This window comes from Scophthalmus maximus, chromosome 21, assembly GCF_022379125.1.
Source record: "Scophthalmus maximus strain ysfricsl-2021 chromosome 21, ASM2237912v1, whole genome shotgun sequence".
NCBI classification, from domain to species: domain Eukaryota; kingdom Metazoa; phylum Chordata; class Actinopteri; order Pleuronectiformes; family Scophthalmidae; genus Scophthalmus; species Scophthalmus maximus.
Window position 1 is genome coordinate 4,913,380 of NC_061535.1, and position 27,995 is coordinate 4,941,374.

At 44.3% G+C, this 27,995-nt stretch overlaps 2 protein-coding genes across 2 annotated transcripts; both read left to right on the forward strand.

Moving 5' to 3' along the window:
* The first annotated feature begins 161 nt into the window (after positions 1–161).
* On the forward strand, positions 162–11,802 carry shrprbck1r (sharpin and rbck1 related). Its single transcript, XM_035619280.2, has 15 exons — positions 162–354; positions 455–911; positions 1,852–2,026; positions 4,242–4,319; positions 4,579–4,720; positions 4,835–4,925; positions 5,030–5,351; positions 5,443–5,534; positions 5,709–5,879; positions 7,219–7,379; positions 7,986–8,097; positions 8,496–8,675; positions 9,509–9,607; positions 10,093–10,236; positions 10,454–11,802. The coding sequence occupies exons 2-15, from the start codon at positions 627–629 to the stop codon at positions 10,532–10,534; spliced, it is 2,133 nt and encodes a 710-aa protein (XP_035475173.1). The 5' UTR covers positions 162–354; positions 455–626; the 3' UTR covers positions 10,535–11,802.
* A 944-nt stretch (positions 11,803–12,746) lies between these two features.
* Positions 12,747–27,969, forward strand: oplah (5-oxoprolinase, ATP-hydrolysing). The gene is made up of 28 exons (XM_047329943.1): positions 12,747–12,915; positions 16,078–16,285; positions 16,734–16,925; positions 17,524–17,638; positions 17,835–17,958; positions 18,495–18,690; positions 18,863–19,028; positions 19,266–19,404; positions 19,772–19,839; positions 20,338–20,513; positions 20,618–20,758; positions 21,044–21,156; positions 21,331–21,501; positions 21,645–21,782; positions 22,076–22,214; positions 22,376–22,488; positions 22,764–22,915; positions 23,028–23,188; positions 23,313–23,414; positions 23,538–23,712; positions 24,021–24,205; positions 24,333–24,479; positions 24,614–24,748; positions 25,068–25,217; positions 25,324–25,481; positions 25,595–25,755; positions 26,277–26,374; positions 26,595–27,969. Exons 2-28 carry the CDS (start codon positions 16,115–16,117, stop codon positions 26,745–26,747), a joined length of 3,939 nt encoding a protein of 1,312 aa, XP_047185899.1. The 5' UTR covers positions 12,747–12,915; positions 16,078–16,114; the 3' UTR covers positions 26,748–27,969.
* Positions 27,970–27,995: the final 26 nt, after the last annotated feature.

Below are 27,995 nucleotides of genomic sequence, written 5' to 3' on the forward strand. Positions count from 1 at the left end.
ACAGGCACAACCCGCATCGTAGTATCGCAGGATAACTTGTCTAATCTCCCAAGCTCAGAAACGGACCAACTAAAAAATGTTTCCCCTGTGAGGTTTAAAATAGAAAACCATGCAGATGACCTTTATAAATATTAAAACAGCGTACGTCATCCTCCTATTAACGCATGCGCACAACGAAGTAAAAAAAACCAAACGCGCTAACGACGACTCATCGCAGTCACTAGCATCAAACTACAACAACAACAACCGCGTGGACAGAAGAGTATGGGAGGCCTCGAAGGAAAACTCTGATAGCTCTTAATGTTGAAGAGAAACACTACATCTGCGTGAAACGGACCTTTGGCAAAAACGGAAGTGAGGAGAAGTGAAACCTCCAGCTCGGGCTGTAGTTTTTTCTTTTTTTTTTTCTGAAGTCGCTCCAAACAGTTGACACTTGCTTCCTGTTGACATTAAGGCGAATGAAGACCCGCGAGCGACACGCGATGTGAGAAGTGTCTCGGACAGGTGCTGAGAACCAGGGGAAGGGAACAACACCGTGGGACAGGACGTAAACAACCCAGCGGTCCCCGTGTGTGTGTGTGTGTGTGTGTGTGTGTGTGTGTTTTCTACATGAGGCTGTCGGCACCATGTCGCTGAGCTCAGGCGGTTGGACTCACGCCCCCGGCTCCTCGCAGGACCAGTCCGCCGCCGCCCTCCCCGGCCACCACCACCATGGGGCCTCGCTGGCGCAGCCCGGCTGCCAGACCGTCCTCATTTCGGTCCGGGTGTCGGTGTGCCACTCCGGAATTCGGCCGCTGTGTCTTCCGGGTGCCGGCGAAGAGTCTCTCCGCCTTCAGCTCAGCATGGACCCGGGGAAGTCCGGGGAATTCCGGCTGTCGCTGCTGGACGGCGGCGAGACCGGCCGGAGTGTGGTGAGTTCACGGGAGCAAGGCAGAATAGGGTGTTGTTGTTGTTGTTGTTGTTGTTGTTGTTGTTGTTGTTGTTGTTGTCGTCGTGTCACATCAAACACCCAGTTTACTGAAATATTTTCGACTGATCTGATTCTGAACATGACTCCACACTAACTGCCTATCCTTGACGTGTATGATGGAATAAAATCAAACTTCGGTTCATAGTCCTGAACTCACAGGTTTGAAACCAGGGCTGGATGAAGCCCCAGGTGAAAAGGGAGTTGTGGCTAAAGGGGCATATATTTTCTGCCTCAAAAACTCTATCTGAAATATTTCCTTTAACCATGTCACAAACATGTCGGCAGTTGTATGTGATCTCCTTCTAATATCTATTGTAATAGCCAATGTGACATTTTTGTCCACTTCATTTTACCAAACCTCCCTTGACAGAGGTCTGAAACACTTATGGTCCCTGTGTTCAGCTCAGAGGATACTGAAATCCCAACTGTTTACACCCAGGACACACGGCCTGAACAGATCGTATACGTGCACACGCTTGTGTGTGTGTGTGTGTGTGTGTGTGTGTGTGTGTGTGTGTGTGTGTATTATTGAAATTATTTGAAAATATTAGACACACCTCACAGTATTATGATTTCAATTCAGCGGCTTGGGAAAGTTCCAAACAAAATCTTTTTTGGTTTTCCCTTAATTGCATTCTTTTAGACTAATTCATATTTGTTCCATTGGTTGAGATTTCCTTAGCTACACACTGCAACAATGTCTATCTATTTGTTTTTTCTGTGGTATAATGGAATATAAAATTATGGGGTTTTTTCCAAAACATATGCACTGACCCACATAGTTGTCAGTTTGGCATTACGTAACTCCATGATTCCTTTTCCTTCTCCATTTCACCTCTCCTCATCCCCGTCCCTCTCGCTCTGTCTTCTTCTCGTTCCAGACCGTCGCCGAGTTTGATTTGAGGACAGTCAACTACGAGGTGAAGTCACCAAAGTGCCATGAGCTGAATCTGACCGTGCCTCCGCACGACCGCATCAGCTTTAATTTCCGCTCTGAGCAGGAGGCCCAGGAGTGGGCTACTGTGGTGATGTCATCATTGAGAGAAGCACATAGAGGTCAGTATAACTTTAGTTCATTCTAAGAAGTATTCAGACCCCTTCACTGTCTTTTTTTTGCCTTTTCTTATGTTGTAGCCTTATGCTAAAATAATTTTAATTAATTTTCCGATAATTTTCCGTCAATACTTCATAATTACATTGCGAAAAACCGGCGGATTTATGGAAAAGGAAAAAAACTGAAACATCACATCAACGTGAGTATTCACTTGGCTATGACACTTGAAATTGAGCTCAGGTGCCATCAATTTCTCTTGGTCCTCTTTAAGACATTTCCACACCTTGATTGGAGTCTTACCTGTAAGGAACTTGACTGGGCTTGGGAGAACCCGATAGTCGCTCTGGCTGACGTCCAGAGATCCTGTGTGAAGATGGGAGAAACATTCAGAAGGACATCCATCACTGCAGCGCTGCACCAGTCTCCGTGAAAGCACCTAAAGGACTCTAAGACTTTGCGAAGATTCTCTGGTCTGATTAAACCAAGATTGAACTGTTTGGTGTCAGTTCCAAGCTTCTTGTTTGAAGGAAACCAGGCACTGTTCGTCACCTGCCCAATACCTTCCCAGTGGGGAATCATGGTGGTGGCAGCGTCAAGCTGTGGGTGTGTTTTACAGCAGCAGCGACCAGGACACTTGCCAGAGTTAAAGGAAAGTACTTTGATATCCTTTTCCAGAAGCCTAAGGGCCTCAGACTGAGCCAACGGTTCCACTTCCAACAGGAGCACCCAGCCAAACCAAGGGAAAACCCTGTGAATGGTGTTGAAGGGCCCCAGCGAGAGCCCTGTGTTGACCCCAATCAAGCATCTCTGGAGGAAACTTAAAATGTCTGTCCACCAACATTCCCCATCCAACCTGACAGTTTAAAATGAGCCGCAGAGATGAACGGCAGAAAATCTCCAAATCCTGTTGTGCAAACTTTGCCTCATTATACCCCAAAAACACCTGAGGCTGCAATCGCTGCCAAAGATGCTTCAACTTGTTGTCAGTTGTTGCTTTTAAAACATTTGCTAAAATTTCTAAAATGCTGTTCTTGCTTTGTCATCATGGGGTAATGACTGTTGGATTGATAAGGGATAAACAAAAAAACTACATGTGTATTCTCAAGTTGTGAAATGACTTTGCCCTGTGGTGAACTTAGTTTGTGCGAAACAAGCTTGTTGTGTCACGCTGTGTTTTTTTATTTTTTTTATTCATTTAAACAGAGGAGGTTTTCACTGGCCTGGTCAATGATTGGTCACATCGCTAGCGTCTGTTTCAGCAACTGTAACCAATCTTCACGTTTACATTTTTTTGAGGGAATTTTAACAAATTTAACAAACAATGCTTACTTAGATAATGTGGCCTTTCTGATCTTTTCACATGTATCTATGCAGTTAAATAATAGAAATGAGAGATGGCAGGAAGTGAAAAACTAAAAAGGAAAAGGAAAACAAGAAAATGTAATTATAGAATGCTAAAACTGGTATTAAACCACCTTTGATTATGACTATGGGCATCATAATGACATTATTTTCAAAATTGTAGTTGCAGCTGTAGGTTCAACACAAACCAAGGCTCTAATTTTTCAACAATCTTAATACAGTTGGAAGTGCTGATGTCTGAATCTCCCTCTTACAGGTAAAGAGCTGAGACGAGACCTTAAGAATAGATGTAGGACATGTCTCTCAAGTACTTTACTTCTAATCTAGGAGGATCATGAAATATTTCAGAAGATTTAAAGGATCGTGTGTGGTAACACCATTGAGTTATACTCGAAGGATGGGGAGCTTATTTTCTAAGAAGTGGTGTGTCTGACTTGCCCGTTAGACATTCAAACAGACATTGAGGATGTGGAAATAACGGTGTAATAGATGAACGAGACACAGCAGCCTTCCTTTCAACTGATCTAATTTTAACAGTGTGTAATTGAAGACCGAGCAGGAGTTGCTCTCGCTTTAGTCGTGCTCTACCTCAACTCTTTGAACTCTGTATTTAGGAACATGTGATGAGCTCGCTCACAGTATGTCTATGAAATTTGGGGTGAAAAAAAGGAATCTAAATTGTGATAAGATGCAACAAAATAAAATTCACCATTCCTGTGTAAACAAAGATTTTCCATCTATGGCCATAGACTGGTGTAAGATCATATAAATTGTAGAAAGCTGAATACTTCTTGTTGGTCTCGTTGTTGTGTTTCATATTTTAACTTCTGGTTTTCAACATTTTTGCATTGACAGTTGCCCCTCAAGATAACGGCCCACAGCGCCCCCTGGATGGTCTCCCGCTTCACACCACATCAGCCTTGCAACAAACAGGTGTGTACACTGATCGGCTTCCTGTTTATACAACCTATCATGTTATCCTTTTACTTTTTAAATTTTTTTTTGATGTAAACTAATTCACACACTCACTCACTCATTCTGCTCACCCATCGACTCATTGTTAGCCCCACACATTGGCTCTGTGGAGGTATGGGAACATCCTCCGTGCAGGGCGAGCTTGCCATCAACGTATGTTCACCTGTGTAGGCTTGTCTGTGTTTCCTTGTGCACGTACGCGTCTGTCCATCCGTAGAGGACACCTGCATAGAGTTGACCCGAGCCATAGAAGCAGGTGACATGCAGTCCGCATCTGCCATCGCCGCTGTGCTTGCACGACAACATGCCACACTAAAGATTCAGCCCTTTGCCAGAGACTATGAAGATGCTGACATCAAGTAGGAACATGAGTGTTATTTATGATTTTAACTTGAAGGTTTTACATTTAGACATTTGATACAAGGTATACTATAGATTGTGACTGATGGTCAGTGTTTCATTTTATTTCACAGTTTGGCTGTTGTGGTTGAAGATTCTTCCTCGTCCTGTTGTGTCACTGTGAAAGTCTTCCCACACATGACTACTGCAGCACTGAAACAGCAGGTTAGTCTCCTTCAAACATTTTCTTTCACAATATCCAAAACAACTCTGCCCAGTTGTTTACTGTTCTCTCCTGTTTCGCTTCCCTTCGTCGTCTACAACCTCAGATGTTTCTCGAGTACGGCTTCCACCCGCGGGTGCAGCGCTGGGTAATAGGGCAGTGCCTGTGCAGCAACCAGCGTTCTCTCGCATCATACGGCGTCCGTCAGGACGGCGACACCGCCTTCTTGTACCTCCTGTCGGCCCGACACGCCCACTTGACGCTCCAAGTCCTCCAGCAGGACCAGGAGAGTGCCCTGCTTCTCCGCCCTCCATCGCCGTCGCTCCCTACGCCTCCCCTTCCTCCTTCCCCCGCGAACGGCCCCTCAACTCAAGACCGGAGGCCGTACACCACCCTGCCCCCCAGGCTCCATAGCAGCAGCAACACTGGTGAGTGAGGGCATTAATGTGAGTTAGATGATGTGTTATTTGTTCCCTGTCACTGTCATTGCCCATAAAATCTTGTTGTATACTTTTACAGAGAGAGGAAACATCAGCGAGATCAAAGATCTCATCAACCTCGAGATGCCTCAACTCAATGAAGCACTGAGCCCTGTCACGTCCTCCACCCAGGTAATGCACAACTGCAGCAGCCATTGTGCTATTGTAATCATGACAAGCCTTTAATAAGCCATAACTTGCATGCAGCGCTGTTTCTCACATGTTTTTTTAAACACATGCACTGTAAGATAAATGGCAACAAGGCAACTGGAAGCAATGAGTACAAAGTGCTACTCTGTGTTTCAGGGCTGGTCATGCCCCTCTTGCACTTACATAAACAAACCTACTCGGCCGGGCTGCGAGATCTGCAGCACCAACCGACCGGAGAACTACATCATCCCGGGGGGATATCGACCCGATGCACTGGAACTCAGGCGCATCCAGCATGAGAAGGAGGCCATCAGACAGTACCAGCAGGTAGAAAATACACACACACACACACACACATACACACATGTAGCAGAGCGTACCTCGCACCAACAGTCTTACATATACGCACATTCAATACATCCGTGTGCATGCAACAACAGTTTGTGTCACCCATATGTACATATGAATAAACATGCCTCAAGCGTTAGAGAATTCACAGCTCAAACTAACATTGTGCACAATATTGGAAAGGAAAAATTGGGTGTGCCTAAATACTCCAGACAAAAACAATAAGGAGGGAAGTATGAAATTGAAACTTGCAGGCTCTCCCTCAGGTTGACTCTCTTCTCTTCTGTCTCTGTTTTTTTGAAGGAGAAAGGGAGAAGAGAGGAGCTGAGGAGTGCCGGGCCTCAAAACAACTCACTCCTGTATAACCTGGACCAGGACTACTGAACACACACACAGAGACACACACAGGCATACACGCACACACACACACACACACACTCCATGTTAATTGATGTGTCACTCACGGACAGTTTGAAGCTGCAGCGCTGATTTTGCCGCTCTCTTCAAACACTCACTTTTAGGTCACACGAGAAATCTAATGCACAAGCCTATGTCTCTATGCATGTCTATATATATATATATATATATATATATATATATATATATATATATATATCGTACTGTTATCTGTTATTTCTATTCTGAAGTTGAATGTAGGTTACAAAGCTCATTTGAATGCACTTATACACCTGCAGCCTGTTAAAGCCATAGTTCTACTTCGTGTTGCCCCGAATGATTAATAAATGATACAAGTGATGATTCAGGTGCATTCCCGTCTCCAGAGTTGTGTATGTTTAGGATTTCCTACAGTAGAGGAACTGTATGAGAACAGGTGATTTCACATTTTATGAAACACTGATATGGTGAAAGAAGACCCATATTGATCTGTAGCCATTATTTACATTTAACCTTTAAACAGTGGGGGTTTTTTTCGTCACATAAACATATAATGATGAACTTTGTTTGTTGATAACAATCAATGGGGTTCTGATGAGAAGACTATCAATGTGTCTTTTTATTTGTATTAATCATTCAGCTGGATAACCACGATCACTGTTGACTTTTCACACCAATGGCTTTTTAATGAACTCATTCAGAGCAGACGTTGCCACTAAATCGAATGCAATACCACAGTTGATCATTTTGCACTGTCCAATTGTATATACTCTGTGAAACGGATAATAAAATGTTTATACACAATGTGCGTGTCTGCATGTATTAGGCGTGTGTCTCATGGTGCCGCTATGAATAATTGAAGGGAAGTTATTTGTGGAATATACATTTTTAACCTTCCCGACAACACCGCTCCTTGTCTCAGGCAAAGGAGGTGGAGCGCAGGGAAAACTTTGCTCGGCTGTTGATGGTGGACGACCAAGATTTGGTGCCAAACCCGGAGATGGTGGACTGTAGGATCTGCTACGTGGACCTGCAGCCTGGAGAGGGCGTGCTTCTGAGGGAGTGTCTTCACTGCTTCTGCAGGTAAGAATCAGAAAGTTAGCGAGAATTTCAAAAAGATATGAAACAAAACTGAGTACACCCCTGGTCAGTATCACCAAATGTTAAAGGGTTGTAGCCAGAGCCGAGAGAAGCACAGTCAGTTTGAATATTTTTATATCAGTATTTGTCTTGACAAAGTTCCACTCATAGTGCCATCTATAAATGTCATTTCTACTACACTTTCTGTATTCAGGCAGCCATATCAGAACACGCCCACCTCCATGTTTACTGGTGAGCACCTTGCAGCCACTGAAATTAAGGAATATGTGGTGTTCACAGGTTGTTTTATAACCTTGTTCATGCAATGAAGCTGGATGCATTGAAGTTGTAGTTTAGGTCGAATGTTTTCAATGTCTAATAAACAAAAATAATTTTCAGTTTATATCTTTCCCTTATTTAATGTTTTTGTGATATTGCACAGGGTTGTACACACCTTGGTCGTATGCAGTCTCATAATGGGTGGAATGGTGGTGTCATGTCAAGGGAGGGAGCAAAATGGGAAAAGGAAAAAAAAGGGTGTGCTTAGGAAACGAGCTACTGGGAAGAGGAGTAAGTGTTTAAAATATCCTGTGTTTCTGCTTTACCCAGAGAGTGTTTACGCTCGGTCATCATGCTGAGCGAGGAGCCCGAGGTGTCGTGTCCCTACAGAGACGACACGTATTCCTGTGTCTGCTCCCTGCAGGAGAGGGAGATCAGAGCCGTGAGTGGCACCAGCAAACGTCTTTGTCCAATTTTCCATTTTCTGACGGATGTATTGGCATCATAAATCATCAGAGTGTTTAGTGTACATTATGTTTTAATTACAGCAGAAATGGCTCCTTCCTGTTCCAGCCATGACAAGACAAGACCTTCTGCTCTGTTACTAGTTTTCAGCCCAGTGCTTGGCTCCTCTCAGCCTGTAGCTGCTCTGTGGTGCAGTAACAGCTCTGCATGGACACAGTTGCTAAACGTTTATCAATAAACTGGGATCCAACCGGGACTAATGAAGACAGCTGCTGTCTCATGGTCTTATATCCTATGTTAAAAAACAATTATGTAAAGACGTTATAACATTCTTACTTTGTTGTTATTATGTTTTCTCTCTCTGCCTCGCTCCAGTTGGTGCCGGCAGAGGAGTACGAGCGCTGGCTGCAGAGAGGTCTGTCGGTGGCCGAGTCTCGGTGTGAGGGCAGCTATCACTGTGCCACCCCGGACTGTCGGGGCTGGTGTGTGTACGAGGACACGGTCAACGTCTTCCACTGCCCCGTCTGCCGGAAACACAACTGCCTGATTTGCAAGGTATGAAATGTATTGGTTCACTTATTTCGAAAACATATAGTTTCTAGGATATTATCTCTGTGAGCTCAGGGTTCACACTTGAAATTGTTAAGTTAATGTGCATATATATGCATTATGTATGCATATAGTATAACTGGGGATAAAGCTTGAGCCATGGACTAATCAGTCAATAAAGGATGATAATAACACGTCCTTTGAGTGAAGCAAGTGAAACTACAGAAATGAAAGTAGTCCCATTTTTCCAATTGGTCGGGTCACCTCAGGCTAACAGCTATTTTAAGACAGGTTTATTTTAATCTCCTTTTTTTGTGTTACATACACTGTAGGAGTGCCATGATAACACACGTGGTAGTGGTGTTAATTGACTGACCTGGCGTAGAACCATTTTAAAAGGTCAACATTATATTTTGACAAACTAAAGGGTAATGAATGAAATTAACAAATGATCAGCTGTAAGTACGTTAGTCTAAACAAGAGAATGTTGTGGGCGTCATGTGTGGAGCATTGCTGCAACAGATGCCAACTAATTTCAAGTCAAGAGTTGAAAGTCACTCTCCCTGAATTCTGTGTACAGACCCAGAAGCCTGTCTCCGGAGACGCTGTTTGACACTGTTTGCATACTGGTTCTTGGTCATATAGAACTTGTCTGGGATGCTTCAAAATGCGACTCTTGGCGTGTTTTTCAAGTCACACAAGTCACAGCAGACCTGTGTCATCGCCATTCCACGTGTTGACATTGTTTTGTCTTCAGACTAGAATCAATTCTCTTTTACCTGGCACACCTGTGATACTATAGAAAAACAACTACCATTCGTGTTTCTTTGGTTCTACAGTCGATCCACGAGGGAATGAACTGTAAGCAATACCAGGATGATCTCGCAGCCCGCGCTATTAACGACTCTGCTGCAAGAAGGACGACACATCTACTCAAGGTGAACTGTAATGTTCAGTATTAGTAGAATGTATCTGGAGTAAATAATGTCGAAGTGCAGAGATGTGTTGAAAATGAGAGATATAGTAGTTTTTTTCCACACAGAGCCGAATCACAACAGAAGTACACTTTTCATATCAAATTCTCTACTATAGTATTTAGAAGGAGAAGTTTACAGTCATCTTGTCATAGAATAATAGGTATTTCAAGCCTCAAATAATAAAATAATAAAGCGCTAACTGAAGGGCTTAGGCATAAAGATGAGTTTTAAGTTTGGATTTGAAGGCCTCAGCGGAGTCGGACAGTCTGAGTCAGTAGGGAGGTGATACAAGAGGAAGGCAGCTACCCTGCAGCCAGCAGACCAATAGATGACTTTTTCTTCCACATCAAACATAAACTGCCATCCAACCACATCCTGTCATCTCATATTCTCTCTTTCTTCCCTTTTGTTCTTTGTCCTACACTCTCTTTTTGTCTCACAATCAGACCCTTGTGCAGTCGGGGGAGGCGATGTACTGTCCCCAGTGTGGCATTATAGTGCAGAAGAGGGATGGATGCGATTGGCTACGCTGCACTGTCTGCCACACTGAGATCTGCTGGGTAACCAGGGGGCCCCGCTGGGGACCAAGGGTATAAAAAAAGTATTTGCTTGGCAATTTTTTTGTCCCGCAGATTTACCTACCGTAGCTGCTACACAGGAGCCAACTCTTTTTTGTTGTTGGTCTCCTTCTGTGAAATGGTGGTATTATTCCTTAACCTTGGTTGAAAGATTTCCCAAATCTCTCTTTTCTCCCGTACAAAAATGTAATCATCATTTTTCCTAACTCTTATTCTGTTTCTTTCCAAGGGTCCTGGAGACACCAGCGGTGGATGTCACTGCAACGTCAACAATCAGAAATGCCATCCCAAGTGTCAAAACTGCCACTGACCTTTTCCGGAGAGCTCCGACTGACGAGGAGAACGAAACACTGAAAATGAAATGAACTATTCTCTAAAACAGGGGGAGAGGACTGAGGTGAAAAAAGGTATATTCTAACAGTAAGCCAAAAGCGTTTGTTACAAAAACTGACTGAATTATTACCTTATTACGTACAGTGCATCTCGCTCATTATAACTGGAGACAGTCTACCAAAAACAATCTCTAACATTGGGCTACCAGGGTAATCAGAAAGACAGGAATGATGTGTTGACATTTAGCTCCGCCTCTCACAAACAAGGAAACAAAAGCTGTGTTATGTAACAAGTCAGTGTTAAGCATAAATCTTATCTGAGTGTACCGACTATACTGATGTGTGTTTAGAACTATGCGCAGAAGGGGTATTAACTCTTTTTTTCGCGTGTGGTGCCTTGTAGCAATCCAGCTGTGTATGTCTTCTGTTCTGGTTGTTACATAACCAGGATGTATTTAACTGAAGTGACCTTATTTCTTGTGCAGAAAAGCTGTAGCAGGGTGTTCGCGGGGACACTTTCTGAGAAAAGTCTTGAAATCCCTGTTGCGTCTTTAATATGCAATTTTGTGCATTGAGATAGATCTAACTAGTGTACGTTTTATATAGTTAGTATATACTTTTTTGGGGGAGTCTGCGTGATTGCATGTGTACCTCGTCACCAAAGAAGTTTGAAATTAATTCTGATTTGTTGTTTAACCGTCTGACCTAGAGTGGAACGAAACTGCACTCACATTCTTCTGTCACAGTGGCAGTATTCTCTACTGCGCTGCTGACCAGTAGACTGTTGTATAGTGATCATCAATCATCAATAAATGGGAGCATATTTATTGTTGAACTGCTGAAAGGTCAAATATTGCAGGTACATGTAAACATGTTTGCTCTATTAAGCTCGTAATCCCATTAAGGAACTAGCCAGCATATTCAACTGCGCTTTAATGGTATGTGGAAACTTTGTATCCTTATTGATCTTTGGAGTATTTCGTAATTCATGTATTATACATGAATACATATATATATACATGAATTTGTAAGACAATAGTGGATTTTCACAACACCATCTCCCTCAAGGACTTGAGCGAATCTCACCAATGTGATGAATGAAATACCACAGTTTGCCCTCAGCTACACTACTGCCCCACACTGAAAAGCCATTACAACTCCTGTTACCTGTGTTCAAACGACAGCACTGTGTCACTGATGATCTGCTGTGCCTTAATGATAAGTCAATAAATAACTTTAATGCTCACATTCTTTGGGTTTTGACATCTAGTTGGATGAATCTGAAAAGTGCCTTCCTATTGAATGCGTGCGTGCGTGCGCGAGGTGTGTGTGTGTCCAATGAAACATTTATGATGAATCAATGTTATTGTAATATTCTGAGTTCTATTCATTTACTTTATTATTTCATAACTTACCCAAATATTGTGTGAATTTTATTTAGGCCCATTTCAAAATTGTAATTTTTTTCAATGAACACCATTGAAGCTCTGTACATTTAACATTGCTTGTGTATTCTGATGGACCCACTTGAATTTTTACCCTACAAACCTTAAGTTTGGACTGTTATGGTTGGTTGACCTTATTTAGCAATCACCGATCAATGTATTGATATTCTGTGAATACCTCTACATGTTTAGTCTGCCATTCCAGCACCGGATTAAAAATTATTCATCTACATTCTATTACTTTTATATGGAAGCCAATTTCCGCCAATTAAAAAAAAGAAGATCAATGACAAGTAAAAACAATGAGATTTTTTTTAAAAAAGCGAAATAATGAGATAGGAAATAATAACTATGATAAAGTAAAACATAATTAAATTATGAACTAGATTAGTATTATTTTGAGATAGTTAGTAATAGTTATGAAATATAAAGTCGACATTATGAGAAAGTAAATCGAAATGACGACATTACAAATGAGATTTATGAAGTTAAAAAAAATATATATATATATATATATATATATATATATATATATATATATATATATGTCTATATATATATATATATATATGTGTATATATATATATATATATTATATAATTATACATCACATGGACATTTTAAGATAGAACAGTAAGTCATAAGTATGAGATATTAAGTCATTTTGCCATGTTCCCACTAGACACTTCCGGCTTGAGCACGTTCATCTCCCCCAGACTCAAATATCACCGTCGCCTCCTCTCGGCGGGGCGGAGTTTAGACCCCAGCGGGCTGTACACACAGGCACAGGGGGCCCCACCGACGTGGATAGTGCTGTCGTAGCGACACCGAGCAGAGAGCAGCGGGTCGTGGATCTAATTCGTCGACGGATTGTCAAAGTTCGCCAGCCTGCCAGTGCAGCACCGGACGGACAGGTGAATACATCGTGTCGGTCTATCGTTGCTTTTGAATGACTCGTATGGCCACAGGGCGCAGTTCAGAGATGACATAGATCACCCTGACACAAGTTCTCATTCCTTATCTACATTTATTAAATTATAATTATTATTTACATTATTTAAATCTCGCTGCATATTAAAGGTGAAGTGATCTGACGTTATGGAGGCGGCGTGGTCCTTGTGACACTCCCCTGCAGGGTTCCTGTGCGATTGGAATGTATACGCTGTGATGCAATGTTCCTTTAAGGTTGTCCTGCCATTTTTTTACTTTGTGCTAATGTCACAGCAGCAGCCACAAGAGCTTCTACATGTGTTTAAAAAAAAATGCAACATCTAGAATTTAACTGCACTTTTAGTTTCACAGTTATGGCATGTTAGGGGAAAATATGTTTTAAAACAACAACAACAACAACTATATAGATAGTCAAAAGAGAGAATCCAAGATAAAGTACAAATAGATATGAAACAATCAAATACAATTATTTACAGTACAATACGTATATGAGTGGTGTGTGTGTTTGTGTGTATGTGTGTGTGTCTGTGTGTGGTGTCCAAGTCAATGCAAGGATTACATACTAGTTTTCAGCCCAGTGTTTTGCTCCTCTCAGCCTGTAGCTGCTCTGTGGTGCAGTAACAGCTCTGCATTGACACAGTTGCTAAACGTTAATCAATAAACTGTGATCCAACCGGGACTAATGAAGACAGACAATGGTTTTAACTTAGCCTCTCTCTCTCTCTCTGTGTGTGTGTGTGTGTGTGTGTGTGTGTATGTGTCAATAGTAGTAGGAGATACTTTATTTATCCCGAGGGAAATTCAGGCATCCAGCAGCATTTACAAACATACATCAATCCTACATAAAATAAAAATACAAAATTAAATAAAATATTAAACTAACTATAAATAAAAACTAGCTTATTACTACAGTGCAAAACGGGAAAAAGTACAAATGAAGGTTGAAATAAATTGTCCTTTTCTTTTGTCCTCCCTGCCTTGACCAGGAGCTGTTGTACAGTCTGATGGCCAGGGGGAAGAGTTTTTCAGTCTGTTGGTGGAGCTGGACTGGGACAGCAGTCGGCCACTGAACACACTCCTCTGCCTGGTGAAGGTGTTGTGCAGTGGGTGGTTGGCGTTGTCCAGTATGGACAGCAGTTTGTCCAGGGTCCTTTTTTCTGCCACTGTCACCAGAGAGTCCAGCTCTGTGCCCACCACTGAGCCAGCTCTCTTCTTCCTTCTGAAGTCCACCACCATCTCCTTGGTCTTGGAGGTGTTCAGCTGCAGATGGTTGGACCTGCACCACCTCATGAAGTCCTCGACCAGGCTCCTGTACTCCCCCTCCTGTCCATCCTTGATACAGCCAACTATCGCAGTGTCATCCGAGTATTTCTGAATGTGGCAGAGCCCTGAGTTATACTGGAAGTCAGATGTATACAAGGTGAAGAGGACAGGAGAGAGCATGGTCCCCTGCGGTGATCCCGTGCTGCTGACCACAGTGTCTGACGTGCAGCCCTTTAGTCTGACGTACTGTGGTCTCTCCGTGAGGTAGTCCGTAATCCATGTCACCAGGAGTGGGTCCACCCTCATATCTGTCAGCTTGTCTCTCAGCAGGAGCGGCCATTGTGTTGAAGGCGCTGGAGAAGTAAAAAAACGTGATTCTCACAGCGCTGCTCTCCTTGTCCAGATGAGAGTAGGCCCTATGGAGCAGGTAGAGGATGGCATCCTTCACGCCCACCTTCTGCTGGTATCCAAACTGCAGTGAATCTTGTGCGTGGTGGACCTGGGAGGTCTGAGGACATGGAGCAGCCGTTCGAAGGTCTTCATGATGTGTGATGTCAGTGCTACTGGTCTGAAGTCACCCGGCTCCTTGGGGTGTTTTTTCTTGGGAACCGGGATGAGACATGAAGTCTTCCAGAGCACTGGGACCCTCCCTAGCTGCAGGCTTCAGTGCTGGATGTGCTGGAGTGGCTCCCCCAGTTCAGCAGAACAGGCTTTAAGCATCCTCGGACACACTCTGTCCGTGCCCGCTGCTTTCCTTGGACGAAGCCTCCTCAGCTCTCTGCTCACCTGATCCTTGGTGATGATGGTAGGGAGGAGGGTTGGTGGTGAGGAGGGGGCTGAACTGTCCATGGGTGTGGAGGGTGGGGGTGGTCTGCAGTCTGAGGTGGTGATGGACATGGTGGTAGCGTTGGGGGAGGTGATGGACATGGTGGGGGTGTGAAGTGGCCCGTCGTTGTTTGTGGGAGCTGGAGTATCAAGCCTGTTAAAAGGAGCATGTGGTCGTGGACTGTCTCTTGATCTGTGGTTTGTACTGTGGCGTAAGCAGAAGCAGGTTATGATCAGACTTTCCCAGTGGGGGTAGAGGAGTGGGCGTGTAAGCTTCCTTCATGTTGGCATACAGGAGGTCTAATGTCCTGTTCTTCCTTGTGGGACAGTTTACAAACTGGTGAAAGTCTGGCAGTGTGGAGTCCAGTGTGACGTGGTTAAAATCTCCGGAGATGGGCGATGAATGCGTCTGGATGTTGTGTCTGTAGTCTCGCGATGGTGGAGTGCATGACGTCACACGTGGTTGGTTGGATAGGAAATTATAACTATGATAAAGTAAAACATAATTAAATTATGACATAGATTAGTATTATTTTGAGATAGTAATAGTTATGAAATATAAAGTCGACATTATGAGAAAGTAAATCGAAATGACGACATTACAAATGAGATTTATGAGGTACGTGGAACGTAAACAGCAACAACAATGGCGTGGGAGAAACTCTCTAGGCATGTGGTACGGTCTGAGACCAACCGCCAGCAACTCGATATAAAGAGAAAAAAAGTTTAAAAAAACACACTTAAAATACTAAAGACAACACGGCACGTACGAGGCTACTGGATAAGCGTCCTGCTCTCGCCGGCGCCAGGGTGAACGTAGGTTCAGGCCAGGATGTCTGGCTTATATAAGCTTGGTATTGGCTGACTACGCAGAAGTTTTGTCATTGCATTGATTTTTATGATGGAAAAGTGTTTCTCCTCCGCCCCTTTGCACAGGTGTCTGACCTGTTTCCTTATCTGCACATTGCTACAGAGCCAGTACTGTCAGTCTCTAACTCTCGTCCCACTGTCCCCTCTCTGACTCCCCTCCGTCCCAGAACCAGGAGCCTTTTTCTCTCTCGACCTCCTCTCATTATGGCTGAGACTAAGGGGAAATTCGACTTTGCCATCGATCGGGGCGGCACCTTCACCGACGTGTTTGCCCGGTTGCCCGACGGTCGCGAAAGAGTCCTGAAACTGCTCTCCCGAGACCCCCAGAACTACAAAGACGCTCCCACCGAGGGGATCCGCAGAGTCCTGGAAGAGGTACGCGTGACGAACAGGATGGAGGGATGTAATGACGCATACACTTTACTTGTCTTCCCCCAAAAAACTACTGGTGGTGGGTTGCTAAGACTGACCTGAAATGTGACCTTGTCTGTGTGTGAAAGCCACGCAAAAACGAGGCGAAGCAGTGGTTGTCACTTTCATCCGAGGAATGTGAATTTCAATTTCTTTTTAATCTTTCATATAATCTGGCTGGCTGGTTATGAGCAGATGGAGATATATTGACTTCAATGTGGAGACTGTTAAATTGTTTAGAGCAGCTCAAAACATTTTAATCGATCAGAGCACAGAGTACAAAAAGTCAGCATATGGAATCATAGTATGTAATATCATGTCATGTCATTTTTAACATTACATTCAGTAGAACAGTAGTTGTAGAACAGTATGTGATATATATATATGCATATCTGTATGTGTTTGTCGACAGGAAACGGGGAGGGCCTTTCCTCGCCACCAGCCCGTTGACACCTCTTCGATTGGCTGGATCCGAATGGGCACCACGGTGGCGACCAACGCTCTGCTGGAGAGAGAAGGCGAAAGGACGGCGCTTCTGGTCACAAAGGGCTTCAAGGACCTGCTGCACATCGGCACACAGGCCCGGCCAAAGCTGTTCGATTTGGTTTGTAATGTTCGTTTTCTTCACCCATGATTGTAAACGGCACAAAAAAAGGTTTAAATTTAAAAGGTGAAGCGAGTACAGACCCGCTTATGTCCCATTCAAAAAAAAGGCAAAGTTGTGCAAGGAGTTTATAGATGAATAACGTGGCGTTCATCAGTTGCCTGGGCAAGGGGAGACGTACGGACTCTGTGATGTAAGGTTTAGTTATTAGCTTCAGTTACAGAGACTGGGGGGCAGCAGGTCTTGGAATTTGCCCCCTGACCAGTTCAAGTGGTTACTTATCAATGAAGCTGATGCTGAAGCAAGTGGTCAGAAATCCAGCACGTTAAAAAAGTTAAACAGTGATATTTCAAATTATTTTGCCCTTTCAAAGTGCCATTCACATATACAGTTGATCCATGCATGTAATAATGTATACCAAAGACATAAAGCTGTCCCTTGTCACTGGTGCAGTTATACTCATGTTAACATAATTTTAACATGTTGTGTTTTCACTCTTATCTTATCAGTGTGTTTTTACTGTAAGTCAGGTGTTTCTCTTCTTGGTCCACCTGTTATGTAAATCCCCATAACCACGGCGTGCGCTGTACATTAACAGGAGGTCGCGATGCCCGATGTGCTGTACGAGGAGGTAATAGAAGTGGACGAGCGAGTCGTCCTCCAGCAAGACGACTGCCTGCTGCCCAGGAAAGATGCCAAACGTGTCGTCACAGGTGTAAAATACAACTATGTGTACATAAGTGTGTTATAAGATTCGTTCAAAAGCCTAATTGGATCCAAAACTTCTTTGCTTTAGGTTCATTTAGCTGCTAATTGCTCCATCGCTTCTCTGACTGATGTGGCTCAACAAATATTAATTGGATATCTGTGAATTTTGGTTCATGGTGTGCGTGTGTGTGTGTGTCTCAGGCAGCACCGGGGACTCTCTGGAGGTGTGGCAGGAGCTGGATCTTGAGTGTGTGGAGAAAGACCTGAGGGGAGTCTTGTCCCGCGGGATCACCAGCCTGGCTGTCCTCTTGCTGCACTCGTACACGTCAGTCTCACCGATTGTTTCTCTTCCTTTAGGCATTTTTACTCAGGCTATATTCATTTACTTACTCATACTTCTTCCCCTCACAGACAATCTCTCCATGCCTGGAAAAAAATATACTTGGTGTTTTTTTTGTTTTTTTTCTCACTGCTCACTTATTTTACTCATTTAGGTTTTTCTTTTCATCATAGATACTCAGCAGCACGATTCGCCCCATCACTCTCTCTCTTTGTTTCTGTGGGAGTGGTCGTCTGTGCTGCCTGTTTTCAACTGTATATGTAACCCAAATGTTTTACTAGGTGGAAGTTCACGTTTTTCCACGTGTATCTCCCCCCTTCACTTCAAGTCTGCTCCCATCAGTGAAAAAAAGAAAAAAGAAAGTCACTCTCAGTGGTTAACATGTTTTTCCCTGTCACAAACAAAGCACATGCTTACTTTTCTTTCCATTCGGAAAAAAATGGATTTGGAAGCATTTAAGTGGTGAAACACATATGGGAGTTTAATGATTCCCTCTCTCTCTCTCTCTCTCTCTCCCTCAGATGGTGCGACCATGAGAAAGCAGTGGGCGCCCTGGCCCGCTCTCTGGGCTTCACACAGGTGTCTCTGTCCAGCGAGGTCATGCCCATGGTGCGGGTGGTGCCCCGGGGCTACACCGTCTGCGCCGACGCCTACCTCACACCCAAGATTCGTCAGTACTTGAAAGGCTTCACCTCTGGCTTCGAGGGCGGCCTGAAGGTGAGTCTCTCATGTCAACATGTTTTTTTGTGTCGATCCTAAATGCAGCGTTCTCTTTAGTCAGGTGGTGACTGCAACCCCGGAGGCGTTCAGTAAGTTAAACGAGTGTCACTCTCAGATGCCGTTTGATCTGAAGCGATCTCTCGCATCTCTTATTTTCTTCTGACATCAGGAGGTGGACGTGCTGTTCATGCAGTCGGACGGGGGTCTGACTCCCATGGATCAGTTCTGTGGTTCGCGGGCCATTCTGTCCGGCCCAGCTGGGGGTGTGGTGGGATACGCCATCACCTCCTACAGCCAGATGGAGAAGATGCCTGTGATTGGCTTTGACATGGGCGGTGAGTGGGGGAGGTTTGTTGATACCTAGAGGAAACACTGAGCACACACACACACTATTGTTTGGTAGTTCTTTTTACTTTACTTTATTCCTCTTGGTAGCCTGTATTCTGTTTTTTTTTATTACAGCTTAAACAAAAGCAGGATATAGAAAAAATTATGTTTTTTTTGTTTTGGGATTTGTCAAATTTTATAAATTGATATACTCCTGACTCACTCTCTCTTCCTTGTCCCTGCAGGAACATCCACAGATGTGAGTCGATACGCTGGCCAGTATGAGCATGTGTTTGAGGCTACCACAGCTGGAGTCACCCTGCAAGCTCCACAGCTGGACATCAACACCGTGGCTGCAGGAGGAGGGTCTCGACTCTTCTTCAGGTCAGTGCCTATCATACTCACCTTTTTTTGATAACTCATCTTCAGTAGATCCAGCTCAGTTTGCTGTTAAGCGGCCGTGGAGGAGAGCGAATCTCTTCAGATGAGGTTTTCAACAGTGACTAGTTAATTTCTGCGCCTGGTTTCCAGGGGGTCTTTAACTCGGGGAGGCACCTGTGATGCTTGGAATTTAAAAGAATAACATAATATTTCCCCCTGGGTAGAATTAGCAAAGCTTTGAAAATGTGATGTGGGGAATCTAACCTTGCAAAGTCTCAGACTCGAGCTGTTTCAAGTGCTTCTGTTTTCTCATTCTGTGACCTTTCTCCCCTTCCCCTATATCTCTGTGCGCCCTCTCCTGTCCTCTCAGGTCAGGGATGTTTGTGGTCGGACCGGAGTCTGCAGGTGCACATCCAGGACCGGCATGCTACAGGAAAGGTGACAAGAAGCTCATTGTCCTCTGCTTTTCTATTTTTTTTTTTTTTTTGCAATTTCTGTCTCTGCTTCCTAGATCTTTTCATGCCACGACCTGGTAGATGGTTAACTACAGTATGTTATATCCCTTTAGCTGCCTGAAATACGCAATATCATTATCATGCACATATCCAGACCTAGATAAGGATTGCATTGATAATCGTATTTTTCTACGTGAAGGCTAAAGGTTGGCTTGAAACCAAGTTCCACATGATATAACTGAAGTTTGCCTCAGTTCTCAGTTGGTGCAGTGCTGTCTGTTTGTTACCAAATTAGATCTGACTCTGACCTCACTGTTGACGTACCCTGTTGGAAACTTGGGTGTTTCCTCTGTTTGTCACAGTTTGACGTTTAACGTCAAACTGTGACAGAATACCAGACTTCTAACATCTCACACAAAATCCATAGTAAAAGAATTATGCTGGAACAGAACTATAACTGAATGCCTGTGGGATTGTGTAGGTGGCCCCCTGACTGTGACCGATGCAAACTTGGCCCTGGGACGACTCCTCCCGTCCTTCTTCCCAAAGATCTTCGGGCCGGGGGAGAACGAGCCACTGTCCTCGGAGGAGACCATGAAGCATTTCCGTCATCTCACCCAGGAGATCAACCTCTCCCTGATTTCCAACCAGTCACAGGCACTGAGATTTACTGAACTATTGAGTAGAGCTCTTTCTTTTTATAAGGAAGAAATAATGAGACCTGTCTTTTATTTGTTTGTTTTTCATGTTTTCATTTGCAGGTTAGCACAACTGGAGCCAACCACTCACACGGCCACGCGTTGCCAGACAGTCGGTCAGAGATGAGCGTGGAGGATGTCGCCATGGGATTCATCCACGTCGCTAACGAGGCCATGTGCCGGCCAATCAGAGCTCTGACGCAGGTGATTTGGGTTGCTCAAGCTTGTTGAAATATTGACACTAAATTTGGTTAACCGCTGGGAATGAACTGCCATTTGAACTGAACTATTGATTAAGACTTTTAGCATTTTTAAACAATCACACTGACACAGCATGTCTTTATCCTGGGTGTTTTCTTTTGCGTGCCCTAAACCAAATTGCCTACATGATTGATTAATGTTGTATTGTATTGTTATTATATTAAATATAACATCATGAATGGCTCTCCCTTGTCTTTTGTCTCTCTCCCTCCCACCCCTCCCTCACAGGCTAAGGGCCATGATACATCTCAGCATGCGTTAGCATGTTTCGGTGGTGCGGGCGGCCAACACGCTTGTGCTATTGCCCGAGCCCTCGGAATGAAGACTGTCTTCATACATAAGTAAGGTTGATAGCGGAGAGTGTTTTATGTTTTATTGGTCATTTCATTATTTTCTGGTTCGGTAATTTGACAGAGACCTGTCTGGGCCCTTTCCCTGATCAGGTCTAGGAATAGCGACATTCGTATTCACGTACAGCATGTCTGGCAGTAACGTGAACACGTGCGTTCTCGCAGGTACAGCGGCGTGCTCTCGGCCTACGGCCTGGCTCTGGCTGACGTAGTGGAGGAGGTGCAGGAGCCATGCTCGCTGCAGTATGAGCAGCGCTGTTTCGGCGAGCTCGACCGGAGGGTGGAGCAGCTCTCAAAACGCTGCCACGATACGCTCGGTGCACGTGGCTTCGACAGGTCAGCCCCCCACAAAACACCACATGTCTATAAGAACCACTTCTTCTCACTAAATGAATCCATTATTGACAAATAAACATATATTATTTGTAGTCCACTTTGACACCAGATTAAATCAGCCTTGTGTTTCTTGTTCTCTTCAGCGGTCAGGTCACCACTGAGGTTTTCCTCCACTTGCGTTACAAGGGCACCGACTGTGCGCTCATGGTCACCGCTGCCGGTTCCCCCAGCGACGCCCAGTCCTGTCGGGCCGGAGACTTCCGCAGCGCCTTCACCAAACGGTTCGTCCTGTGCTCGCTCATTTGTTCACTCATGTCGCCATGTACTGTGCTCAGTGATAAGTGAATAAGTCGTTGCCTCGTACACTTTGACTCCTTCATGTCTCCGGCCTTATGTTTACAGTCTGTATGCAAACAATGCAATAAGTTAATGTGTCATTTTTGCCATGGGAGATTAGATTAGTAACCTTTGGGGCTGACATTTATTTACACTGCTCATGATTTGCTATGTTCCCTTTAACCTTTTTCACCATGATATTTTATCCTCCTTCTCTTACCCCCTTTATCCTCTCTAGTTACTTGAAGGAATTTGGATTCACCATCCCTGACAGAGCCATCATGGTGGATGACATTAGAGTGAGGGGCTGTGGAATATCTGGTATCAAATCAGTGTACAAAACAAAGATGGGATCCGGACATGCCAAGCCTGTCACGGTATATATGGACTCATTTCACAGAATCACACTCCTGAACATTTTGTATACATGTGCACACATGGACATACGTTCTCCTTTGACTTAGACCAGGGAACAAGAAAATCATCTTGTTCAAAAACATATGTATACAGGTTATCTCATCTCTGTTCTTCTGTGCAGACGACCAAGTGCTACTTTGACGATGGTTACCTGGACACCAGTGTGTATTTATGGGAGGAGCTGCCATGTGGTCACAACATTCAGGGACCAGCCATTATCATCGACAAGAACAGGCATGCTTTTTCCACTTACTACTGTTATTTCAAATTATATTATTTTAAACTCAGGACATTGAAATCTGGTTAATATGATAGAATTTACAGATTTAGAAGTCTTAAATTTAGTTGTGTTACTTCACTGCTTTACTTAGAGATAAAGATATGCGCACAATTTTTACATTTCCGGATTGTTTTGATGTGAACTTAATATTAGTCCCTTTTTTACCCTGCCTGAACATCTGTCCTTGCATAAATATTTAGTTTATAGTTGCTGCCCTTTCCTCCATCAGCACCATCCTGGTGGAGCCTTGCTGTGAGGCCCGTCTGACAGAGGGGGGCGATGTTTGCATCACCGTGGGCTCAGACCCTCACTGTGCCCTGGGCACTGAGCTCAACACTGTGCAGCTCTCCATCTTCTCCCACCGCTTCATGAGCATAGCAGGTACACCATCAGAGGATAGGGGAGAATGAGAAAGAAGTTAGAAAGCTGTGAGGGAGAAACTTTTTCAGTGTTGACCTCCTATTTCAAGGTTCAAATTCATCTCCCTCCACAGAGCAGATGGGCAGAGTTCTCCAAAGGACCTCCATCTCCACCAACATCAAGGAACGCCTCGACTTCTCTTGTGCCGTGTTCGGACCCGACGGCGGCCTCGTGTCCAACGCACCTCACATACCTGTTCACCTGGGCGCCATGCAAGAGACTGTCCAGCACCAGGTAGGGGGAGTTGCAGCGGTGTATGTTTTATGTGGGTGGAGTTCTGCTGCTAAAGCAACACTGCCTGTTTAAGCAGAGTTACGTAAATGACTGTTCTTTTTTTTCCTTCTCTTTCTCTGAGCAGATCAGATCACTGGGGAACGAGCTGAGAGAAGGGGATGTGATTCTGAGTAACCACCCGTGTGCAGGGGGCAGCCACCTTCCAGACCTCACAGTCATCACACCCGTCAGTCTGTCTTTCTGCCTCCTTGCTCTCCTCAGTGTCACTCTTTTTTTTTTCTTTTTTTATCTTGCATACTTCTCCTTTCCCTTTTTCTCACTGGCCTCTTCCTCCCTCTTCTCACCCCAGGTGTTTAGAAAAGGAGTGAGCCGCCCAGTGTTCTTTGTAGCCAGCAGAGGGCACCATGCCGACATAGGTGGCATGACTCCAGGGTCCATGCCCCCACACTCCACCTCCCTTCAGCAGGAGGGCGCTGTGTTTTTCTCCTTCAAACTTGTCACTGGAGGGGTCTTCCAGGAAGAGGGTAAGAGATGGGGGGGATGAATCAATGTGAGAGACTGATGAAAGGACGGATCAGATAAATTCAGAGCTGTATCTTTTCAACAAAATTAAAAAAAAAAATTTTGAAAAAAAAAAAAAAAGTGTTTCATTGTAAATATTCAGCGGATTTGACAGAGACATTATTATGCCAGTGACAATGCATATTTGAGCCAAGCAGTTTAAAAAAATTGTGAGGTTTTCATTCTTTGTCCCATAATGATTTTCTCTTTGTCCCTCTCTTCCCCAATGTCGCATCCCTCCCTCTGCTTTCGTCTTCTTTCTCCATATCAGCGGTTACTGAAGCTCTGATGGCTCCAGCCCAGTACCCAGACTGCTCTGGGACTCGTAATCTCCATGACAACCTGTCAGATCTGCGGGCTCAGGTGGCAGCCAATCAGAGGGGCAGCCAGCTGGTGGGGGAGTTGATCGACAGCTACGGTCTGGCTGTGGTCCAGGCCTATATGGGGTACATTCAGGTAAGTGTGTCCCGGTGTTTAACAGGGTAAAAAATGTAACAGAAAGTTTGTTTTTGGAGAAGGGGGGGGGGGGGGTTTAATTACTGTTGTGTTGCACCACTACAGCCTTTGTGTGTTGCTGTTTCAGAGTAATGCTGAGCTGGCTGTGAGGGACATGCTGAGAGACTTTGCTCGTCGTCGACGGCAACAGACGGGATCCTTGGAGGTGGAGTCGGAGGATTTCATGGATGATGGGACGCCAATCAGGCTGCGGGTCCAGATTAATGAAGAGGAGGTAAGCAGTGGGAATCTCCCCGGGATAATTATAATTTTGTCTTGCACAATGTACTGATCAAATAGAAAAACTAGAATGTAAACATTACAAATTTACGTTCATTTAAAAAAAATCATAAACCTCCATCATTACAGGGCAGTGCAGTGTTTGACTTCACAAGGACTGGGACGGAGGTGTGGGGGAACTGCAATGCTCCCCGGGCCATCACCCTATCTGCCCTCATCTACTGCCTGCGTTGCATGGTCGGACAGGACATCCCGCTCAATCAGGTAAAGAGGTTTTATTTCAGCAACTCTTGGCTCGGTCTAAGTCACGGATGCTCAACCTGGGGTTCCCTACCCCCTATGGGGGTTGTGCGATCATTTCTGAACGTCACAGAGAGCAGTGGTAAAATACTTGGTGAAATGTTATCAATTCAATAATCCATGTTTTTTACATGAGAGATTTGACACTTCATTGTATGTGTAGTAATTTTTTTTGCACTTGAGAATAAACTCAAATGCTTGAAAGAAAGTGATATTCAATTCTGTCTAACGACAGTTCATATCAGTTTGGAAATGATTTGTCTGTTGACCTCTTCTTGTCCAGGGTTGTCTGGCACCAATCAAAGTCATCATCCCTCCCGGCTCGATCCTCCAGCCTTCCCAGGATGCAGCTGTGGTCGGAGGAAACGTTCTCACGTCTCAGAGGGTGGTTGACGTCATCTTTAGGGCATTTGAAGTGTGCGCCGCTTCACAGGTAAGAGGCTGGATGTGTCTCTTTTTCATGTCTCATAAAAATGTAAACATAATTTGAGGGACAATTCACTCACTGTCTTGTCTTTATGCATTCTTCTTTCCATCAGGGCTGCATGAACAACATCTCATTTGGCAGCGAGAGTACTGGTTACTATGAAACAGTCGCCGGGGGAGCGGGGGCGGGGCCAGGCTGGAATGGGCGGAGTGGAGTTCACAGTCACATGACCAACACCCGCATCACTGACCCCGAGATTCTGGAGAAGAGGTGGGGCATCAGTTCAAGTTTGAGTTAATTTATTAAGTCCAATAATAATTTGTTTTTACATCTTATACAATATTACTGATCTGTACGTGGGTTCCTGTCTGTGTGACGCTCAGGTATCCGGTGATCTTGGAGCAGTTCTCTCTGCGGCCCGGCTCAGGGGGTGCAGGGTCGCACTGCGGTGGAGACGGTGTGATCCGCAAGCTTCTGTTCAGGAACAAAGTGATTCTTTCTGTACTGACAGAGAGGCGATCCATTTGCCCCTACGGCCTCCAGGGTAAACTCTCAAACTGCAAAAGTACTCAGCAGCCATTTTCCTCACTAAACGAGTCTCGGTTATTGATTGGTTTTGACCAGGTTCTTTTTTTGATTTGCGACTCGTGGTCTCTATATTTTTCTTTCACTATGTAAGCTAAGACTACATCCAGACAAACTTTTAATCTTCGTCACGCACAGCTCTCCATTCATGCACATGTCGGTGTAAACAGGAAGTAGATTGTCTACATTGCACTTGGTTGCTTAGCTGCAGAAAATACTATGAACAAGAAACTGTAGTGGTGGAAAGTATAAGAGCAGAGATTTATTATCTTGGATCAACGACGTGGTGGAACCCATTATCTAGGTATGCCCCACTGGTAGTCGAGTCCCTACAGATAAGAATCAGTCAGAAGGTTCTCCCTTTTGGGGGCTCAAAACTCTGGAGTAGTGTGGACGCCAGGCATAAACGTAGTAGAAGTGATGCGTTTTAAAAATAAAAAGTGTGATGTAGCTTCTGTCCTCACTGTCTCTCCTTGTCAGGGGGGGAGGATGGTGCAGCAGGGCTGAACCTGCTCCACAGGGCGAACGGCAGAGTCCTCAACCTGGGAGCCAAAGCCAGCATCAGCCTTCATCCTGGGGTAAGACAGCATATGTGTATGTGAAAATAAACACTATCAGAATAACAAATAGCTATGCATATTCTAAAAACAAGACAAAAGACGTGAGAACCCACCACATGAGAGCAGAGAATAGTAACAAATGATAGTTTGGCTTTGGGAATTAATTTGCAAGCATAGATAGTAACTTTTTTAACTAAGTCGAGACTGAAAAAGTCTTTGCGTATGTGTGTCCCCACAGGACATGTTCTGCCTCTACACGCCCGGAGGAGGAGGATACGGAAGAGAAGAGGAAGCCAACCGTCGACCTCGGTCCAAGCTTAGGCGCTTGAATGAGACTTTCCTCGAGAGGGGCAGCGTATTCGAATACCGAATGGCACAAGAGGGAGTGTGAGAGGAAATAAGAAAGCAAGGGAGCGTTAACAGACGAGCCAAAGGTGGGGAGGAGGGAAACAGATCAGGAAATCACAGGAACACAAGCACAGAGAAAGATGGGAAAGACGGAGTGAGGCTCTTTGATAAAGACGGAAAGATGCTTCAAAATGAGGAAGGAAAACGGCAGTATCATTATACTGTGATAAAGACCAAGACGTAGGCTAGCAACAGGTTCTACTGTCAATACCACAAGGACAAAATGTTTTTAACAGTGACACTTTTTTGCATTATGTGTATCTGGGTGTAATGGACATTTAACATACGTTCATTATCTATACGGCTTATCCTTTTGGGATAGGACCGCAGAGATTGGGCAAGAGTCGTGGGCACAACCCCCGACATGTCGCTCGTCTATCACAGGGCCTACACATTATCTGTTTTATTTAGACACGAACGCCGGAAAATGTCCGGGAAATTTGGTCTGGACAAACAGCAGGAACGTTCCTGGAACATTCATGCGAGGAATGGGGCCTGGGTAGAACGCCTCACTCACTCGATGTGACTCTTCCAGAGATTCTTCCTGCTGCATTCTCTCATTGGCTCACTCTGACATTTTCTAGAAATTTTACTGTGCGAGGGGGTTGGCAGGAAAAGTTCAGGAAAGTGTCTGGAGCAACATTTGCAGACATTTGCGTTTTGACATAGTCGCTCGGGAAAAGTTCAGGAAAATGCACTCTGTTGCATATCTGATAGCAGCAAGAGAGAAGAACAACCATTCGTGCACAACAAACTAAATGGAACTAAGCACATTTCTGTAATAGATAAAATGTGTTGCTCAGTTAAGCGTAACATTTCACTTGTTCATCACAATACTTTTCCTACAGTAACCATGAGTCTGTTTAGACATACCATTTTGATAAAGCATAATACAATGTACATTTCCAAGAATCAAAATTTTATGGAAACCCTAAAGACCAAGCTAAGCCTACATCCGTTTATTTTCTGCTTACTCACCTCAAGTTTTTACATTAATTCTAATTTAAATGCACATGAAGATGAGGCCAACCTGGTTTAACTGGAACTGTCACTTATCTAACACCACAACTTGATGAAAACAGACAAATAAACACAGTTTCTACAAATACTTTTCAAAATTAAGTATTTTTTTCCTGAGAAATTAGTAGTTTCACATTGTGTCGGGTGGGCGGGGCCTGTTAATAAAGAAATTGTTAAAAATCTAATACATGTGCAATGGTTTATCAAATGC